The sequence below is a fragment of the Hyalella azteca genome, unplaced genomic scaffold (genome assembly GCF_000764305.2).
Source record: "Hyalella azteca isolate HAZT.00-mixed unplaced genomic scaffold, Hazt_2.0.2 contig5093, whole genome shotgun sequence".
In the NCBI taxonomy this organism is placed as follows: Eukaryota; Metazoa; Arthropoda; class Malacostraca; order Amphipoda; family Hyalellidae; genus Hyalella; species Hyalella azteca.
Window position 1 is genome coordinate 235096 of NW_025935295.1, and position 17156 is coordinate 252251.

The 17156-nt window shown below is 39.0% G+C and overlaps 1 protein-coding gene across 1 annotated transcript in view; it reads right to left on the bottom strand.

Annotated features, from left to right (window-relative positions):
- Positions 1–1494: 1494 nt before the first annotated feature.
- LOC108672527 (plexin-B) overlaps positions 1495–17156 on the bottom strand; it is a 211081-nt gene continuing 195419 nt past the window's right edge. The window contains exons 17-20 of the mRNA XM_018160209.2: positions 9438–9497; positions 4959–5109; positions 3074–3331; positions 1495–2734 (exon numbers count right to left, since the gene is read on the bottom strand). Of these exons, the coding sequence (XP_018015698.1) occupies positions 1911–2734; positions 3074–3331; positions 4959–5109; positions 9438–9497 (1293 nt within the window). The 3' untranslated portion in view covers positions 1495–1910. The remainder of the gene's footprint in view (positions 2735–3073; positions 3332–4958; positions 5110–9437; positions 9498–17156) is intronic.

A 17156-nucleotide genomic window follows, 5' to 3' on the forward strand; every position in this document is an offset into this window, starting at 1 on the left:
TTACTTCTCGCTTCAGGGGATGAAAAGTTGACCGATTTGCTCTCACAATTTATTTGCATAATATATGTTCAAAACACGGTTGCAAGAATCATATTATATACAAATATGCAGTTTCTATAAAAATACACGGCAATATACACAGGACAAGAGCCCAACTCACTCTACATATTTTTACCACGAATTATAGTCTAAAATTTTAATGCTTTACTAAATAGCACATTTTTATGCCCTATCGACGGTTAACTTCGCATTTGGTCTAGAACAAAAGCGAGGATAGAATATAAGAATTTATTTCCTAGTAAGATTTTCAATGTAAGAAAGAGGATTTTTTTGGTTGACTTAATCATGGCATTCAATTTCAAGTGTAATAATTATAGACCAGAGAATACAAATGTTTGCCCTGGATAAATGCAAATTATTTTTAGGTGGAGATATCATTTTTTTTCTATTTTGAGTGGGATTTTAGGAAATATTTTTAGATTGAAAACATGGATTCAAACATGAATGGATAGATCTCATTCAAAGCTCGTATGAACATAAAAATAAGTTTTAAATGCTAATTCATAAACTTAAAAACGTCTAAGAAAATAAACCGAATAATTGGCCATTCCGCTGAAACTAGTAAATTTCCGTAGTAAATCAAAATTAAGGCCTATTATTAAGAGGCCACGTTAAAAATGATGAACATTACTCAGAGATGTCCTTTGAAACAGACTTGTGAACTTCTCTCACCGGCATAAATGCTTTATTGTGTCACATTAAAATTGACTATAACGAAAAAAGTATGGAGGGAGTGCTTCGAAGGTAACATTAAGATTAATTATTCCATTTAACACCACATGTACTGACACTCGCTTTAGTGAGTCCAAAAGAATGAGATCATAGGATACGGTGCTCTGGTAGCTTGTATCCGAATTCATGGAATAGGAAGTGACATCACAATTGAACCATACTAAGGTCAGTCCTTGCTTCTTTTAGTGAACGGACCAATAATGAGTTAAATTTGTCAGTCTTTCTAAAAGTTCCCATGATAGTATTAATATTAGAAATGTATAACATGCCAAATTGAAAATTTAAAGAAACAATAAAATTATGTACAAAATCGGGTGTCTCCTCAAGAAAAATAGGGGTCGTATGTATTTCAGGTTGAACAGAGAGTATATTCTATTACCACTGATAATTTCAATAGTTCATGAAAACATAGATAAATCTTTCCTTTGATGGATGTACCTCCCGAGATGTATTCTATGTTATTAAAGTCAGCATAAAAAATCGCCCATGCGGATTTACTTAATATTTACACGTGATATTCAACTATACACCGACAAAGATGGAGTTCTCGAATGCGTTAAAGCTTTAATAACGATCGTAAATGCACAGAGACTGCCAAACTGTAGTCATATACAACGCGGCATCACAGAGATACAGTTATTTAAAGTGTAGATACAGAGACACCGTGCGTTTCGCAGTATGAAATAGGACATAAAAAGAATATTGGCGCGTTAATTGTATCGATCGTAAGGTAAAAAATTAAAAGGCGGTGATGGGTGCAGAATTGCATCAATAGTGAAAAGCACAATGAAACGTACTGGAATGCACTATGGTTAAAATCACAGATACGAGCATTTGATTAAGTATAGCATAGCCGTCGCTCTCGATCCATTTACTTAGCTTCCCTTACAATGTTTTCAGACCGAAAATTAGCTACTTCTCTCAATCATCATAAAACTATCCAATTCTAATCACGCGCGCTGCATTAATGTATCTTTGGCTAGATACTAAGTGCACTCTATCAAATAATTACAAAACATTTACATGTCTTCGTGTTAAAGGCAACTTCGTAGAGGGTCGTAATCGCGCCGCTCAATGCATCAAAAACAACCAATCACGAAAAAATTTTCCACTGATGCTCAGCACACAGCACTGGGTTCTCCTTGAAGGGAGCACAGAACCAAGTCCAACTTGTGTGCCAAGTGTAAAGTTCTACATTCAGGATCTACAGCTAAGGTATCCAGTATCTGAGGATAGTAGCGAAGAACATATTTGTGAAAGAGTTCTTGTAAGGCAGGCACAGTATCCACGTTGCTGAGGTGAGTTAAACTCAACTGGTGTAGGTGTGAGGACATTTCTTGCTCCGTGACATATGGCATGTCACGGATTCCGTTATAGAAGTTTCGCATAAGAGAACGATAGCGAGGCATATCCTTAGCAAAAAGTAACTTGTTCGAAGGAGAATCTTTGCCAAGTCTGTGCTCAGACGTCGAACACGAGTCCATGAAAGTCTGAGCGATCACCGATAAGCAAGCGTCAACGGTCGGACTCTTGTGAACATCTAAGATAAAGTCAGGGTTTTTGATAAAATTCACCCAGAATCTGAGAGGAAGGCTGTTTGACTTCCACGACGTTACTATTTCGGGATCGCTGATACCTCTTACTCTTGCTGCATCGTCAAAGAGATCGAAGAGCCATTTTATAGCGGGAGGAAGTCCATTATTGGGACTCAAGATAGTTCGGAAAAAATCATCGACAAACTTTTGAACTGTACCCTTAGTGGATAGTAATCTCGTGAGGAATATTTCGGGTATTGCTTTATGGGTTCTATCGGAGGGTCTCTGAGGAGAGTCGTGGTCAAGAGGCTTGACGAGATGGTAGTAAGAATGCCGGGCGTTGGGGCCCTCGAAGTCGATGGTGGCGCTCACTGGACTGCCAGAGGCGCTCCGGCTGTACGTGTGACCTGTGCGGGCACAAAATGATGCGTACTAGAATAGTCATTGCTATATCCTCATTAATGCTCTATAAAGGTTTTAAATTTGGTGAGAATATAATTACAAAGTAGTGATGGTCAAGTGAATTGTTCATTACAATGCTGAAATAATTATTTCATTAATACTGAAGGAATGAAATAATGAATAGATAAAATGAGGAAGCATTGTGTTGAATTGTTTCAAGTCTAATATTGAGTGAAGAATATAAGAAATGCCTCCATCAAAAATCATAAGCATTGGACGCAAGTTTCTGAGGATTAACGGTAACTTTTTTATGTAGTGAAGTTGTCGTCTTCAACCCAACTCACTCATAAACTTGGTGGATGCCGAGTGGTTGAGAGTGACATGCAAGCTATGCGGCTGATGTAGTGTGGCATGGGAGCGATGGTGCATTGGCGGAGGCAGTTGTGGCGGGCAATGTTGCCGTGGCACGAGCGCCATGATGGCGGGGTCCGCCACACCATAATGAGCCAAAGTGTTCAAGCGCCGCCAACCGCCAGGCTCCACCCGCGTCGTGATGTCTTCGTCAGCCAGAACCACGTGACCGTTGCGGCCGTGACGCCATTCTGGTGGAGGGCGACATGCCACTGTTAAATTTTGACTACATCGAACAGAGAAAAGTAACGAGCAGAGAAAAGTAACAAATTATGCGATGATCTACAGAACAAAAATTAGGCATGGATATTTCACTCCTTTGACAGCAACAGGGCAGTTGATTCGTTAGCATACACACATTCTCACCAGTCAGGGCGAATGTGCGTATGCTAACCAGTGTTTAAGGAAAAATAATCAAAGTCAAATTTAAACAAAACTACATTTTTGGAAAAGAAGCGAGCCCAATCAAGTCGACAACTACTGATCATTTCGTGCAGAAAAAATCTCTTTGAAAATGTGAGAATGCGGCCTTGTAAAGACTTCTTCAATATCAGATAATTGTTCAAATTCTTTATTACACTTGACAAGAGCCTAAACTGTATCGATGTTTCATCTGATGTCGTTTCCTAATGATCTAATGTTTATCTCTGGCATTTATAAACTCGTCCCAAGATTGTGAAAGCGTAGACAAATGAACTGCCCCAAGGATCTAACGGCCATTTGTCAGCATAGGTTGCGATTTGTGCTCTGCATCCGCAATGAGGACAGCCAAAGCCAAGCTTGGATCATTTTCTCTACTCGGAATTAATGAGGTCCGCAGCTGCAAGTGGCAATGCCAGCAAATGCTTCTTCCGCAATTCTGGCTCGCTATGAATATTGATAAGTCCAGCGCTAAAATTAAAAATTTTATTCAGCGGTCTGGGAAAGGATCATGAAATGGTGCCCACCTCTAATCTGCGAGCCTTGACAGTAATAAAAATTTTACGCCAGTATTTCCAAAAGTTCAGATGAACTTTGATTATGCGAAACGCTAGCATAAGATTCACAGTAACCGACGAGTAAGAAGCTGGAGAAACGCATTATGGGAATTAATTTAATAATTAATTAGCAGAGCCGTGGGATGAGCAGCAGTTGAAATGAAAAATACGCACGTTACACATTCTAATGTAATATAATTGTTTATTTGCAAAAAAAAAAATTATACTTCAGAATTGATATGGTTCAAATTCCCAGCTGCATTTATTCTATGTGCGTGCTGGAACTCCGGTGAAGTAAACGCTAATACTGTGGAGTCGAATAACTTGGTAGTATAAGAATTACAGAGTATTTGCAGTCAAACAGATTTCTTAAAATATGTCACTGCCCAGGTAATAAAATTCGATTTCTGAAGTAAGTTACATACATTTGTACGGAAAATATTAAAATTTTCTTCTCAGACAGGGATGAAAAATTAAATGACGTTCCGACCAGATCAGGGATAAGTTTTGAAGCACAAATTAGCACATCACTAGTCACTACTGTGAAGTCATGAGTGATGCATGCGCAACACATCACCTGAACGAGATAGGTAAGGGGAAAGTTACGAAGTACATCACTGATGTGATGTCATGAATTACATCACAGATATGGTTTCAAGTAACATGCATACAGAACTCATCGCAATCGAGACCAAGGATAAGAAGTCAGGAAGTACATAACTGATTAGGTGTTACGAAGTGCATAACTGATATAGTGTTACGAAGTACATAACTGATATAATGTTACGAAGTACATCGCTTCATGGTGTCCCGAAAAAAGTGTGCAGAACTCATCACTAACCGAGATCAAGATCGTGTACCGATGGCCGCAGGGAGTGAGGAGTGCTGCGGTAGAGCGCGTCTAGTATCTTACTCTTGGCCTGCGTGATGGTGTCGCAGTCCAGCACGCGGCACTGCGCCTTCTCACCATCCTCGCCCAACACTGCCACGTACTGAAGAACAGTGACAATAAATCATGAGAGCAAATAAGTAAACAATTACATAGCGATATTGTTGGTAAAACACTTTTTTATCTAAAAGAAACGGTATAAGTAAAAACCATCGAAATGAATTCTTATATATGAGTCTAATACTTGATATCTGGGGCATTTTTGGTACGTACTCCATTTGTCCTAAATATTTACTTAATGTTGATCAGGTTCCTGATTTTCTTACATTCTTGCATAGAACTACAGCACTGCCTCTAAACTGTTTTTTTAAAGTGGAATACAAGCATAAATAATTTATGAGATTTCTTGCTTATTCACATTACATTCATTAAACTCATCACATTCATCATTCTCATCACGTTCAGTATAATCACGGTCAGTGAGCACACTCACGAGACCTAAAATACATTCTCCCTTTACAGATGCATTTAACACGATTCAGAAAATATTTATACATATTTGGATTTAATAAACGTGACACAAATATTACATGACATAAATAATGCGAACAGATAATAATAATGTAAATGAGTTAATGCGACACGCTATAGTCGAAAAAATATTCGAGAATGAATCAGCAACAGCAACTCTGAATTTTATCAGCCGGTGAAGAATGAGTAGTGAGCCTTTGAAGGAAGATATTCAACTCCAAGCAATCTAGGCAACTTTCATATTATCCATTATAGAACATGATTCGAAATAAAAACTCGGGATTATTCTATCATGTTTGGTCGCTACAGACTATGATTCCGTTTGTCTCATAAAAGTAATAAAAAATCTTCCATGTATTATTATACCACAAGAGGCTCCATCATCTGGAGCTGTTCCCTGAGATTTGCACAGTCTTATGACACCTTAGCAATTTCCTCGAAGCCAGCGAATCCCCTCTTCCCAACACGCACATTTCCTGATGGTCCATATCCGAGTTCCATTTACTCTGATGTATTCGAAGGTTGGACGTGATGCTGGAATGGTCATCCATGCATCACAGACCAACTACCACCTGCCACAAAACTTGTCTACGGCTTCAATCCTATAGCGAGCAGCGCCTCTTCAAAGACCTCGGAAATAGGGGCATCGGTTGCGCCAGTCATTCGTCTTCGTCTAGTATCACACATGATATGTCAGGGCCACGTTTGGCGAGTCGTGATATTCGGCACGCAATTCCGTAATTTTGCCGAATCCGAGTTTAGGCGATGAAACTTAAACATTCACATATTTTTATTCTAAGGGTAACAATTGGTTATTGATGAGTAGATTACACATTAACTCACCACCTGATACTAGTATAGTGGGCTAAATACATCAGAAACTAAGGTCAGCAGGAAAAAAATTTGAAATTAGAAAAACAAATTTGAGCTACGTGAGACGTTTAATGACGCATATCTATTATGAACGTACTTTAACCGTTTGAATGTTAGAAAGTAGTACTACAACGGGTTGAACGATGAGAGTCAAAAATCTCGTTGATAATTATTTATGGTAGACGGGATTTTCAAATTTCTCCGATTAGCTATGAAAAGCAGCGGTGCATTCTTCTGAACCTGGTAGATCTGCCAGGTTTGTCTGCTTTCCCTAATTACTTCCTACGTTGTCTTAGGCTGCCTAGCTAGATTACCCTGCCCCCGGCACACTCAACTTCAGAAGGGAAACCGAGCTAATCAGTCAGTCTAACATATTTAAGTATCTTAAACGCTTACAAATATTTTTGCAAAATTTAAAAATTCCTGTTTTAGTCTTCGAGTCTGTGCACTAAGCGTAAAAAAACAGACAGAGCCAAGATGGTCGGAGCGGACGTCGCGAGTAGCGCTTCATTGGCATGCCTGACGACGTGTTGGGGCGATACAGAGCTGCCTCCCGCCTCACGGATATTGCAAGCCATCACACCCACCAGTCTCCATCAACTCCAAGAACTTCAACGGCATGTGATGTATTAGCCTTGATTAAACTTAATGGAGCCTTCAGAAGATCATCAAAGGAACATTCAGATAACAGTTCTAACATCTCATTTAATTGTTATGAAGTCGAGAATAAGACAATAAGCATAATCAAACGAAATGTCATCTTTGAGAAGAAAGTCTCGCAAAAATCAGTTGAAATTGAACTCGCTGCATGAAATTCGAATTGTGTGAATTACATTTAAGCATTTTTATTCACTAAGACCTCTAGCAAATCATAAATAACGTCCATGTGCAATAATGCACTGATGAAATCGAACGTATTGTATTGCAAGAGAGTATGAATTTTGTTCAGGCATATCCCATAAAGGCAATTATAATTAATTACCTCCCAATTATAATTACATCATATGAAAATGATTGAAAAGTAAAACCAAAGACTGTTTTACCCACTGTTTTTCTCCCCAATTCGAACAAAATTAGGAGCAATGAATATGAAACCGTCGGTATCAAAAGTTCTCAATGAATGGAATGAGTACAAATGTTTTTTAACATTTTACTCGGCATTTGTATAATCCAAAGACATAAAAACTCGGGTTTCAAACTTCTATAGGGCAAAAAAATAACTTAATGTCCATATAAATATAATTAAAAAGGCTTTCGAAATTGGAGATTATATGCAATGATGGTAGCCACAAAAACATAGAGCTCGTGCAGGGTTTTCCTTTTAGTGCTAAGAGATTCTTGTGAGTCAAGTACATTATTGCAGTACAGGTCATCATGGCCTTTTAATGCAAGCTATAACAACAAAAGTTTAATGTTACCACATAAGGGTGCAGTAAAAAAGGCTCGGGTAGTTTCTTCTCAAATGAAAAGGACATGCGGATGTGGATGAGATAGAAGGGCCAAAGAACGACCTCATTAAGAACTCGAGATATCGCACAGAATTTATAGGTGTACTCATTCGAGTTCCTCACTAGTTTGCTAGATCTGATGTCTGAATTACCACTGGGATGCAATGTAAACTAAAGCAATTGTCAAGCCACATAGAAGCTTTAAAAGAGAAGATGTAAGTTGAGAGTAAGTTGACTTGACGAAATATGAAATAACTGCTAGCCTTTGCATCAGATAAAAATGTGATTGGAAAGGGACATAAGATATGCTGCGAAAAAGTAATTGATTTTACGTTTGTCCGTTAGCCAAAATTTTTATTGGAAAGGTTACTAGTGAAGCAGTATAAGAGGGTCATGTTAGCGCTGGAGCAACGGAATGTAAGAGGACCACGACAGCGCAGTAGCACCACAGTATAACGGGCAAGTATCACCGCAGCGTAGTATCACCACAGTATTAGAGGGCCGTGACAGCGAAGCAGCAGCGCAGTAAAAGAGGGCCGAGGTAGCGCAGCAGCACCGCAGTATAAGAGGGCCAAGGTAGCGCAGCAGCACCGCAGTATTAGAGGGCTGTGGTCGCGCAGCAGCACCGCAGTATAAAAGGGCCGAGGTCGCGCAGCAGCACCGCAGTATTAGAGAGAGGGCTGTGGTCGCGCAGCAGCACCGCAGTATATGAGGGCTGTGGTAAAGCAGCAGCACCGCAGTATATGCAGTATATGAGGGCTGTGGTCGCGCAGCAGCACCGCAGTATATGAGGGCCGAGGTAGCGCAGCAGCAGAGGGAGTTCAAGGTGTCAGAGACTAGGAGGATCACGGCGCCGAGGGACTCCCTCGCTCAGCAATTAGAGGCAATGGCTGCACTTATCCCGGCAGGAGCGTCTCGTCGTGCTGAGCGGAATAACAATGATGCATGAAGACATTCGCTCATCGTTGCTGATGCCTTCCTTAACTTTTCCTCTCAAAGAAAGACTCGTCGTGCAAGGCAAAGTGTACCTGGCATTTTTAACTCAATAATACTCGTAAAGCTAACTAGCTAAGTTTTTATCATGTCTGTATCAAGAGTGGCTCCCATGAGGACACTAGGACGCTAATGTCAGTCGCGAACTGCCACCCTGCGGGGCATTTGAGCGCTAATAAAGACCTCGGTGGGGTTCGTCATTCGCACGAACTTTTTTCGCACGAAATGGTTTCAAACACAAGATAATGTTACGTAGAGTAGGGTGTACAAGTCAACATAATTCATATGGCTCCATCCAACCTATAGGCGCAAACAACGAAAATCGCTTCAAATTGAATAGGTAATTCCAGCACTAACCCATATTCAGAATAAGCACAAAATGATAACATCTTCTACGAATCATAGTACCGTCAGAAGTACTGAATGCGAACGAGGAAAATAATATTCAGGTTTAAACTTCATTTGAAGAAATCATACCAAAAATATAACTGATCGCAAATAAAATTAAATAATAAAATGAAGTATTTACAAGTTAAAGTTAGGGAATAGAAGCAGTTTATTTCATAAAAAAGCACGAGGAACCGACCTGAGGAGCAGAATAGGGAATTTTCTCGTAGTGAGGCTCGTCGCGGATGAGGTGAAGAGTCTGAAAAAATAAAGAAGCTCAAATGAAGTAATTACTTCACAGAGGAAATTCACATCGTATGAATGAGCTCACCACCAATAAACATGCATGAGTTTATTCAATCAATAAGAAGGGAAATTTTTCCGCAATATGAAGCACGATCTTCCTTTCATTTGAAATTGGCTATTCTAAATAAATTAGGGAGATGAATTTGTACGGAAATAATAAATAGGGCCCTAACTGAATAAATAGGGTAACGAAAGATTATATATTGTACTAAAATAAATTGAATACGAACAGGATAAAAAGGGTGCGGACTGGACAAAAATTGTAACAGGAAAAATTGGACGCGGTTTAGAATTAATTTGGCACCTCCTCAAGTACAGTAGGCTAATATCACAGTTAACAAAATTAAAAAAGGTTTTGTGTTCACAGGTTACAAAGTGTGGAAGATTTTAATTGCAGGCCACCCGATAAGAGGAGGTTGAAATAGCAGGCCTCAAAAGCGTAACTGGCTGTAGTATTGCAGACTGTTACTGCCGACCTTCAAATACAGCAGGCTGCAATCACAGGCCACGTAATCAACAGTAGGCTGTCATCGCAGGTCATTTAATAAACGCGGGCTGTCAGCGCAGGTCGTTTAATTAACCCCGGGCTGTCAGCGCACGTCATGTAATTAACAGCAGGCTATCAACGCAGGTCATTAAATTAACCGCGGACTGTCAGCGCAGGTCATTTAAGTAACAGCAGGCTGTCAGCGCAGGTCGTTTAATTAACCGTTGACTGTCAGCGCAGGCCACTTAATAAACAGCACGATGTTCCCGCACGTGTATGAGAATGTTAGCTGCCTCAACGATGACCAGAAAATATTCGATGATTGAGTGAAGTTTTCCCAAGTCACGTGCAAGGTTATTAACGACCTCAACGTGTATGCCTTGAAATCGAGAAAAAAGATCTTTTGCTTCAACTTATTCAGGACAAGTCCGCAAAATTATATTGCGAGTAAATATAATTAAATTCTCTTCGCCAAACTACCGGTTACGGAGGTTGAACAATTTTGACGAAGAAAAATGTATGGAACAATCAAAGAGGCTTTTGCAGCACGGAATAGAGGCGCACATCTAATATAAATAGGGTGCAATGAAACTGCAGTGTATTTGAGATACAATAATTCCAGATAAATATAAGCCTACTCGCCATTTCCAAATCAAAACGCGAAGAGAAATTGAAATATTAAGAACGCGCATGCATCAATTGATTGCAACCTATATTACATACAAATGTAAATGAACCATTTCTTGTCAAATTGATAGAATGAACTTCGGCAAATTTTGATGAACGAATTAATTTTGGTAGAATTTTTTTTTCACAAGAAAAATCGTAAACATTTTTTGATTTTCAAGCCTAGAGGTACAAGGCATAGTCCCGAATTAAGTAACAGGCAATTAACTGCTATACACTAATCAACTGTAATTCCTAACAAGTTCAGGCAAAAAAATCAGGAAACATTATAATTCTGATATTATTCGCGTTAACCGATTGTATAAAAATCATTGCATTGCAGAATTTCAATTTCATGCTCACAAGCTTTAAATGTTATGAATTCGCGTAACCGCATAGTTACGAACAAACCCATTTAGCAACAGATGTTAATATTAGTATGTGAGGTCTCCATCCATGCAAATATTGAATGGATTCAATATTCTGACCATCCATTCAAATATTGAATGGATGGAAATGATACGAAAATAATAGGAAAATATTGCAGTGAAGACAATCGGTTCATCGGTCGCAATTAATGAAGCTCAGAAATAAAAATTAGTTTCCAAATCAAAAGTATCATGGTACACTCTCACTCATCAGTCACTGGAATAGAAGCATATAAAAGCCGAAAAACGATGGTCAGGAAAGAATTAAACATTTGGACCTTGCGGGGACAGAGGAGTGCTTGAAATAAAATAATGACGCACTAGGGGTTTACTGCCCCATCCGGAGAAAAGTAGGAACTAATAAAGCATAGAGGGTTTACCGCGCCATCCGGAGAAAAGTAGGAACTAATAAAGCATAGAGGGTTTACTGCGCCTTTGGGAGAAAAGTAGGAACTAATAAAGCATAGAGAGTTTACCGCGCCATCCGGAGAAAAGTAGGAACTAATAAAGCATAGAGGGTTTACTGCGCCTTTGGGAGAAAAGTAGGAACTAATAAAGCATAGAGAGTTTACTGCGCCATCCGGAGAAAAGTAGGAACTAATAAAGCATTGAGATTTTACTGCGCCAGCGGGAGGAAAGTAGGAGCTAATAAAGCATAGAGAGTTTACTGTACTATGGGGAGGAAAAAAGACGCGAGTGATGCAAGTGGGGTTCACTGAGGCGAGAGGGACAGTGGCCGCACGAGCGGTCGCCGTAATGCAGTAGCAAGGGACATGTAGGCTGGTATGCAGAGCGCGTGCAAGGATCGAATATCGCTAGGCTCGAAAGTCCACGGCAACTGTGCGCCTGAGATGCTAATGGCAGCTTGGTCAATTTCGGGGTTTAAGGGAAATTGTCTGTGATCTCAGATTGCAGACGCCACAGCCGCTTCACAAAAACCAAAGATTGTCCCAACTCCAGTGAAAGTGTTCGTAGCGTAGTCGGTTTGCTCGGAACAACAGGCTGATACACATAAATTTTGTTACGACTGAGATAGCACGAAAAGAAAATAGTACATTACAATCACAATTGATAAAGCAATATTTGTATTTATAATGGGATAGAAAAACTGATTATTTAATGTAAGCAAATTTTTTTAAACTTGGGCGACTGTAAAGAAAATTTCCTTTGTGGAATACGAAGCTGGAAAACAAGAAGCAGCCACGCCACTGCTTGAAAAATTTTCTTCTTCGGAGACACAAGTACATCCCTCAATTTGGAGGCGAGCGTTTCAAGAGCGGCACAAATTCGTTGTTATAAGCAAGAAAACATGGAAGCGTCGGTCGCGCGACGTCTCTCTGACAACCAAGAAACCTTGTCGACAGCCTCCTAAATGTTGTCGAGTCGTGATAAGATCTCCAAGCCACACGTTCCCTTTGTGATGCTATTTTATTCGTCCGGATTTTCTTTTATCAATTTGCACCGCTCAACAGATGATATTCCACGGAGAAAGGACAACTCGGTCCGATAAGACCGGGTTGGATTTGGGACCAAATTTTCTTGCATTCTGGCAAAAGGAAAGCGAGTCTATTCCCGAGCGGCGAGAATCGAAATGTATTCAAAAATTATGTGGGGAAAAAACCATTGCGATGTTTCGTTGAAATTGATAGAAATTCTGTATCCCTGCCACATTTAAAAACTCAAGGAATCAATAATCTCTTGTTATAGAAGAACGAGAAATTACATCTAAGATTGAATTACTAATTATGCTTACGCAACTTAAATGTATACGAATAGATAATAATTTAAAACAAATATTTATTAAAACCTAGGATTTTATTGGAGTCCCAAAATCGAAATGCGAAGACTTTAAAATGAAACTCAAAGGCTAAATTGATAGAAAATTGAAAACAATATCGCCATATCGAAACTTATGGTTGAGGCATTGAGTTAAAACCATCGTGTGACCATCGATGTTTTCTCCTTGCACACTTCGGCCAAGAAAACAATGTCTGGTATATTCTGCAACTCGGTACCCTCAACATCGTCGAGAACTTTTTCCAATTTGCCATGAGCTTTTGTTTGTGATTCGAGCAGACAATAAGAAACTTCAGGAAAATTCGAAGTTGTTGTTGCAATGGTCGCAGAACTTTCCAGGAGAAACGTGAAGCATGCAGCAATAAGAAAGAGGCCACTTGGATCACAGCAATTCTGGTGGTCTCTCTTGAAGCAATAAGAGCAACTGGACTCCAGAGGCAATCTCGCCAACAGAACTTTTAAGAAAATACTACCGACGAGAGTACCGAAAAAATGGTCAGAAAACAAATTTCAGAGCAATACTTTCAACAAGCATTTAAAGAAAAATACACAATGTTTGAATGACAGTTAAAACTTAAACATTTAAATTGCCATGCATATGGACACTTGAAACTTGTTCACGTTAAGAAAGCGTCTACCTAAATATTTAAATACAAATTGATTAATAGTAGTAAAAGTTGTAAATTCTAAATAAGTTAGAAAAAAAGCAGTCTCGGCGTGACATTAGTAAGGAAAAGAATCAAATCCGAAGAAATAATACGTAATTGATTTCATTCGTAGATTTTCGAAGTTCCTTGAAAATATTTTCCTTAAAGAATCGTTATGATTCAATGGCCCATATATTAAACTAGAGTTTAGCGACTTGCATAGAGAGATGGGAAGGTGATAATAATTCTACCACATTACTGACAAATGGGATCGTAAAATAAAATAACTCAATGTGCATGATAACGAAAAGATAAAGTTTGTGATCACAATGAAAAATTACCAGGCGGATTTTCGCGGACACAGTCAGCCGCATTAAAAAAACTCTTACAAGGGTTAGAGTTAAATCTCCTTAACTTTATTATCTTCAATATCAATTTAAGTCAGTGAGAAAGAAGGATTGCATCCCAAATTTTCGACGACGGTACACTTGGTGTGAACTCAGAGTGAATGAATTACTTAAAATTTCACTTGAGACATGAGAGAACGTTTATATTCAACTTTCTTGATTTAAACGACACCTTTCCACGCCAAATAAAATAAAAACAAATCTCAATTTAAAATACAAAATGTTTAACTAAAAATATGAATAATTCTTCTACAGTAAATTGAACACATATCACACAAATTACTGCCAGATACATTTCTAAGCTGACTGAGGCAAATCAAATCATCAGTTTTTATTTATGATATATGAAAAAGTCGTTATCAATTTCTAATTAATCCATAAAACAACAAGTATAAATTATTATCCCTACTTCCATCTAAATTACCATTGAAACAATATACATTGAAATCTTAATGAATGTTCGTATATTCAACCGCAAAAATATCGGCCTGGAGCATCATGGTGTGGCCGAATGACAGAGGGTTTGGAGTGACAGAACTCTATCCCGCGTATGGCGCCATGTTTTCGCACTTTATCATTAGCTAACCTAGAACTTAAGACTAATCAAATCTTAAAATAATTTCTCGAAGTAAATTAACAGAGAAGTAAATTGCTGCATTTGAAGACAAAGAAGGAAACTAATGTTGTGCAAGAGACAGCTGAGATCCTTCACATCTACCCAAGACACCAAGCATCTTCAGAGCGTTAGGCGGAGCAAGTAAAATGTGCGGCACAATTATGTCGAGGCTGACGGCATAATGCAGGAAGCGACGTAACCTACGTGAAGGAGATGGCACAAGTTGCTGTTATATTATGCATGATAGCCACAGAGCGACCATCATGGTCGCAAAATGCGCCCAAATGGACCGGAGTTTCGAGCTTGCAAGTTTCATTGGCCGACCTTATACGCTCAACTGTTGCTCTAGCACTGCTCAAACTTGACGCGAACACGTGTCTGAAGATTCTACAACTCATAGACACAGTTAATATATCAACCTCAAAAAATAAAATGAAACACAACGTGAAATGGATTTGAAGTAACACATATTAAGGACGTAAAAATATTGAAAAAGAGGCGATCAGCGTTATCGAAGGTTGGGAAATTCCTATGTTCTGTATAACATACGAGTACATAGAACTACAAAGATAATACAACAAGTAGTAGTAGTATTTGAAGTACAATGTTTGCTAGCGCTTCAGCTATCAAGCTATTTCACACTGAAGGTCAAAATATAACGTCGCTAGCAAGGCGGAAGGTCAGTTATTCTAAGTCTCAAATTAATCATCACCCACAAGGGGCGGAAGGTCTCAATTGTCCAGCCCGCTGAAGCTGGCTCGAAAGAAGCAGCGTTAGCATCTCACAGAGACGAAGTGACAAGGAGGGATAGGTGAAAAGCAACAGAAACTAAGACACTCGAACAAGCGGTCGCTTACACGGGACGTCGGCCGCCCGCACGAGAGAGACAGAGAAGGGAAATTTTTAGGAATCCTACCTACATAATAACTTAATGCAAGGAATCCTACCTACATAATAACTTAATGTAAGGAACCCTACCTACATAATAACTCAATGTAAGGAATCCTACCTACATAATAACTCAATGTAAGGAATCATACCTACATAATAACTCAATGTAAGGAATCATACCTACATAATAACTTAATGTAAGGAATCATACCTACATAATAACTCAATGTAAGGAATCCTACCTACATAATATCTTAACCCCACAACTGAGACCTGCAGTCAGACACCGCGAGCTCAGCGGCGCTCAGGAACAATCCCTCGGAGCGCGAAATCTCATAAGAATTCTGACGAGCACAGGCACGCGTCAGAAGTCCCCGCTGCTGGGTTATACAACAACTTTACAATAATGTGCAATTAGTACAACAAGTTTCCGTGGGCGTAAAATGGTGTAAGATCAACAGAAGCAGCGCTACAAGCACATTGAATGTGACACGAGGGTCACCTGTTCATCCCTCCGAAAAAAGTCATAAGACATAAAAATAGAGCCATTCCCCTTCTAGAATAATTTTTTCGAGCCTAATAAATTCATATCCGTAAGAAAACTAAAATATTTGACGCAATTTCAATACAAATAGGCGATGTAAAACAAATACTAGCCCCGGTGCAAGTCACGAGCTGTGCAATGAGCTAAAAAAATCAGCTTTATAGCGGCTCACCCATGTAGGCGAGTACTGCTAGATCAATACAAGCAACGAAGAAAAAAAAATAGAAGCAGCGCCAAGAGCAAAATGCTAAAAACCCTGTAGGTCTAAAGCCACGTAATAAACTCAGTAAAAGCATCGTTGTAATCTCACTACTAGCAAGAGGTTCAGCAAACGCTGCGTTCTAAGCTCAGCTACAGCGCGTGTCTGCAGGCCATAGGCGCGTTTCTTATCAAGCGCTCTAGTCGGTCGGGATCCGATGACCCGCACTCACGGCAATAAAATCGGCCACTCCCGTCAATAAATAAACACAAACCACAAGATTTTCCTCGATTATCTTCGGAAATGATATAAAAAAGAAAGGTTTTGATAAGCGCAAGAACTTGATGCATTATTCATATTTTCTTCCAGCTCAGAATCCGACAACCCAGTGTATATAACGGAGTTGGTTTTCATGTATTAGAAGCAAAATACAATTGCTTGAAATTTCAATTATAATGGCTAGTCTATAAGCTTTTAATTCTGACCGTCTTGCCAGAATAAGTATGAGCAGTGGTCAGACAGAGTCGCAACTTCAAGCATGCCAACTACACCATTTATCCCGTCTAGATAACTCCTTGATAACATCATTCAATTCAAATGCTTGGTTTCATAGTCTGACAAACCTCTCAAGAGCTTAGTCTATTTCTAGCTGAGTTTGTCGATTGTATTATTGTGGTATAAACTCACGCTGATTATTAAAAATTTTATAATATAATTTTATAGAACATAATTTTATAATAATCTGCAAAGTAATTAGAAAGTTGTCGAAAGAACGTTGCTATATGGTTGAATCAAGTCAGTAAAAAATTATTTTTGCTCAATGGAGAGCAAAATATTTATTTAAAACAAGCCGCTTTTATAAATTTTTCAGGTTATGTATCTAAGTTTTATTTACTAGTATGCAATACGTTTAGTCACAGGCATGTTTTT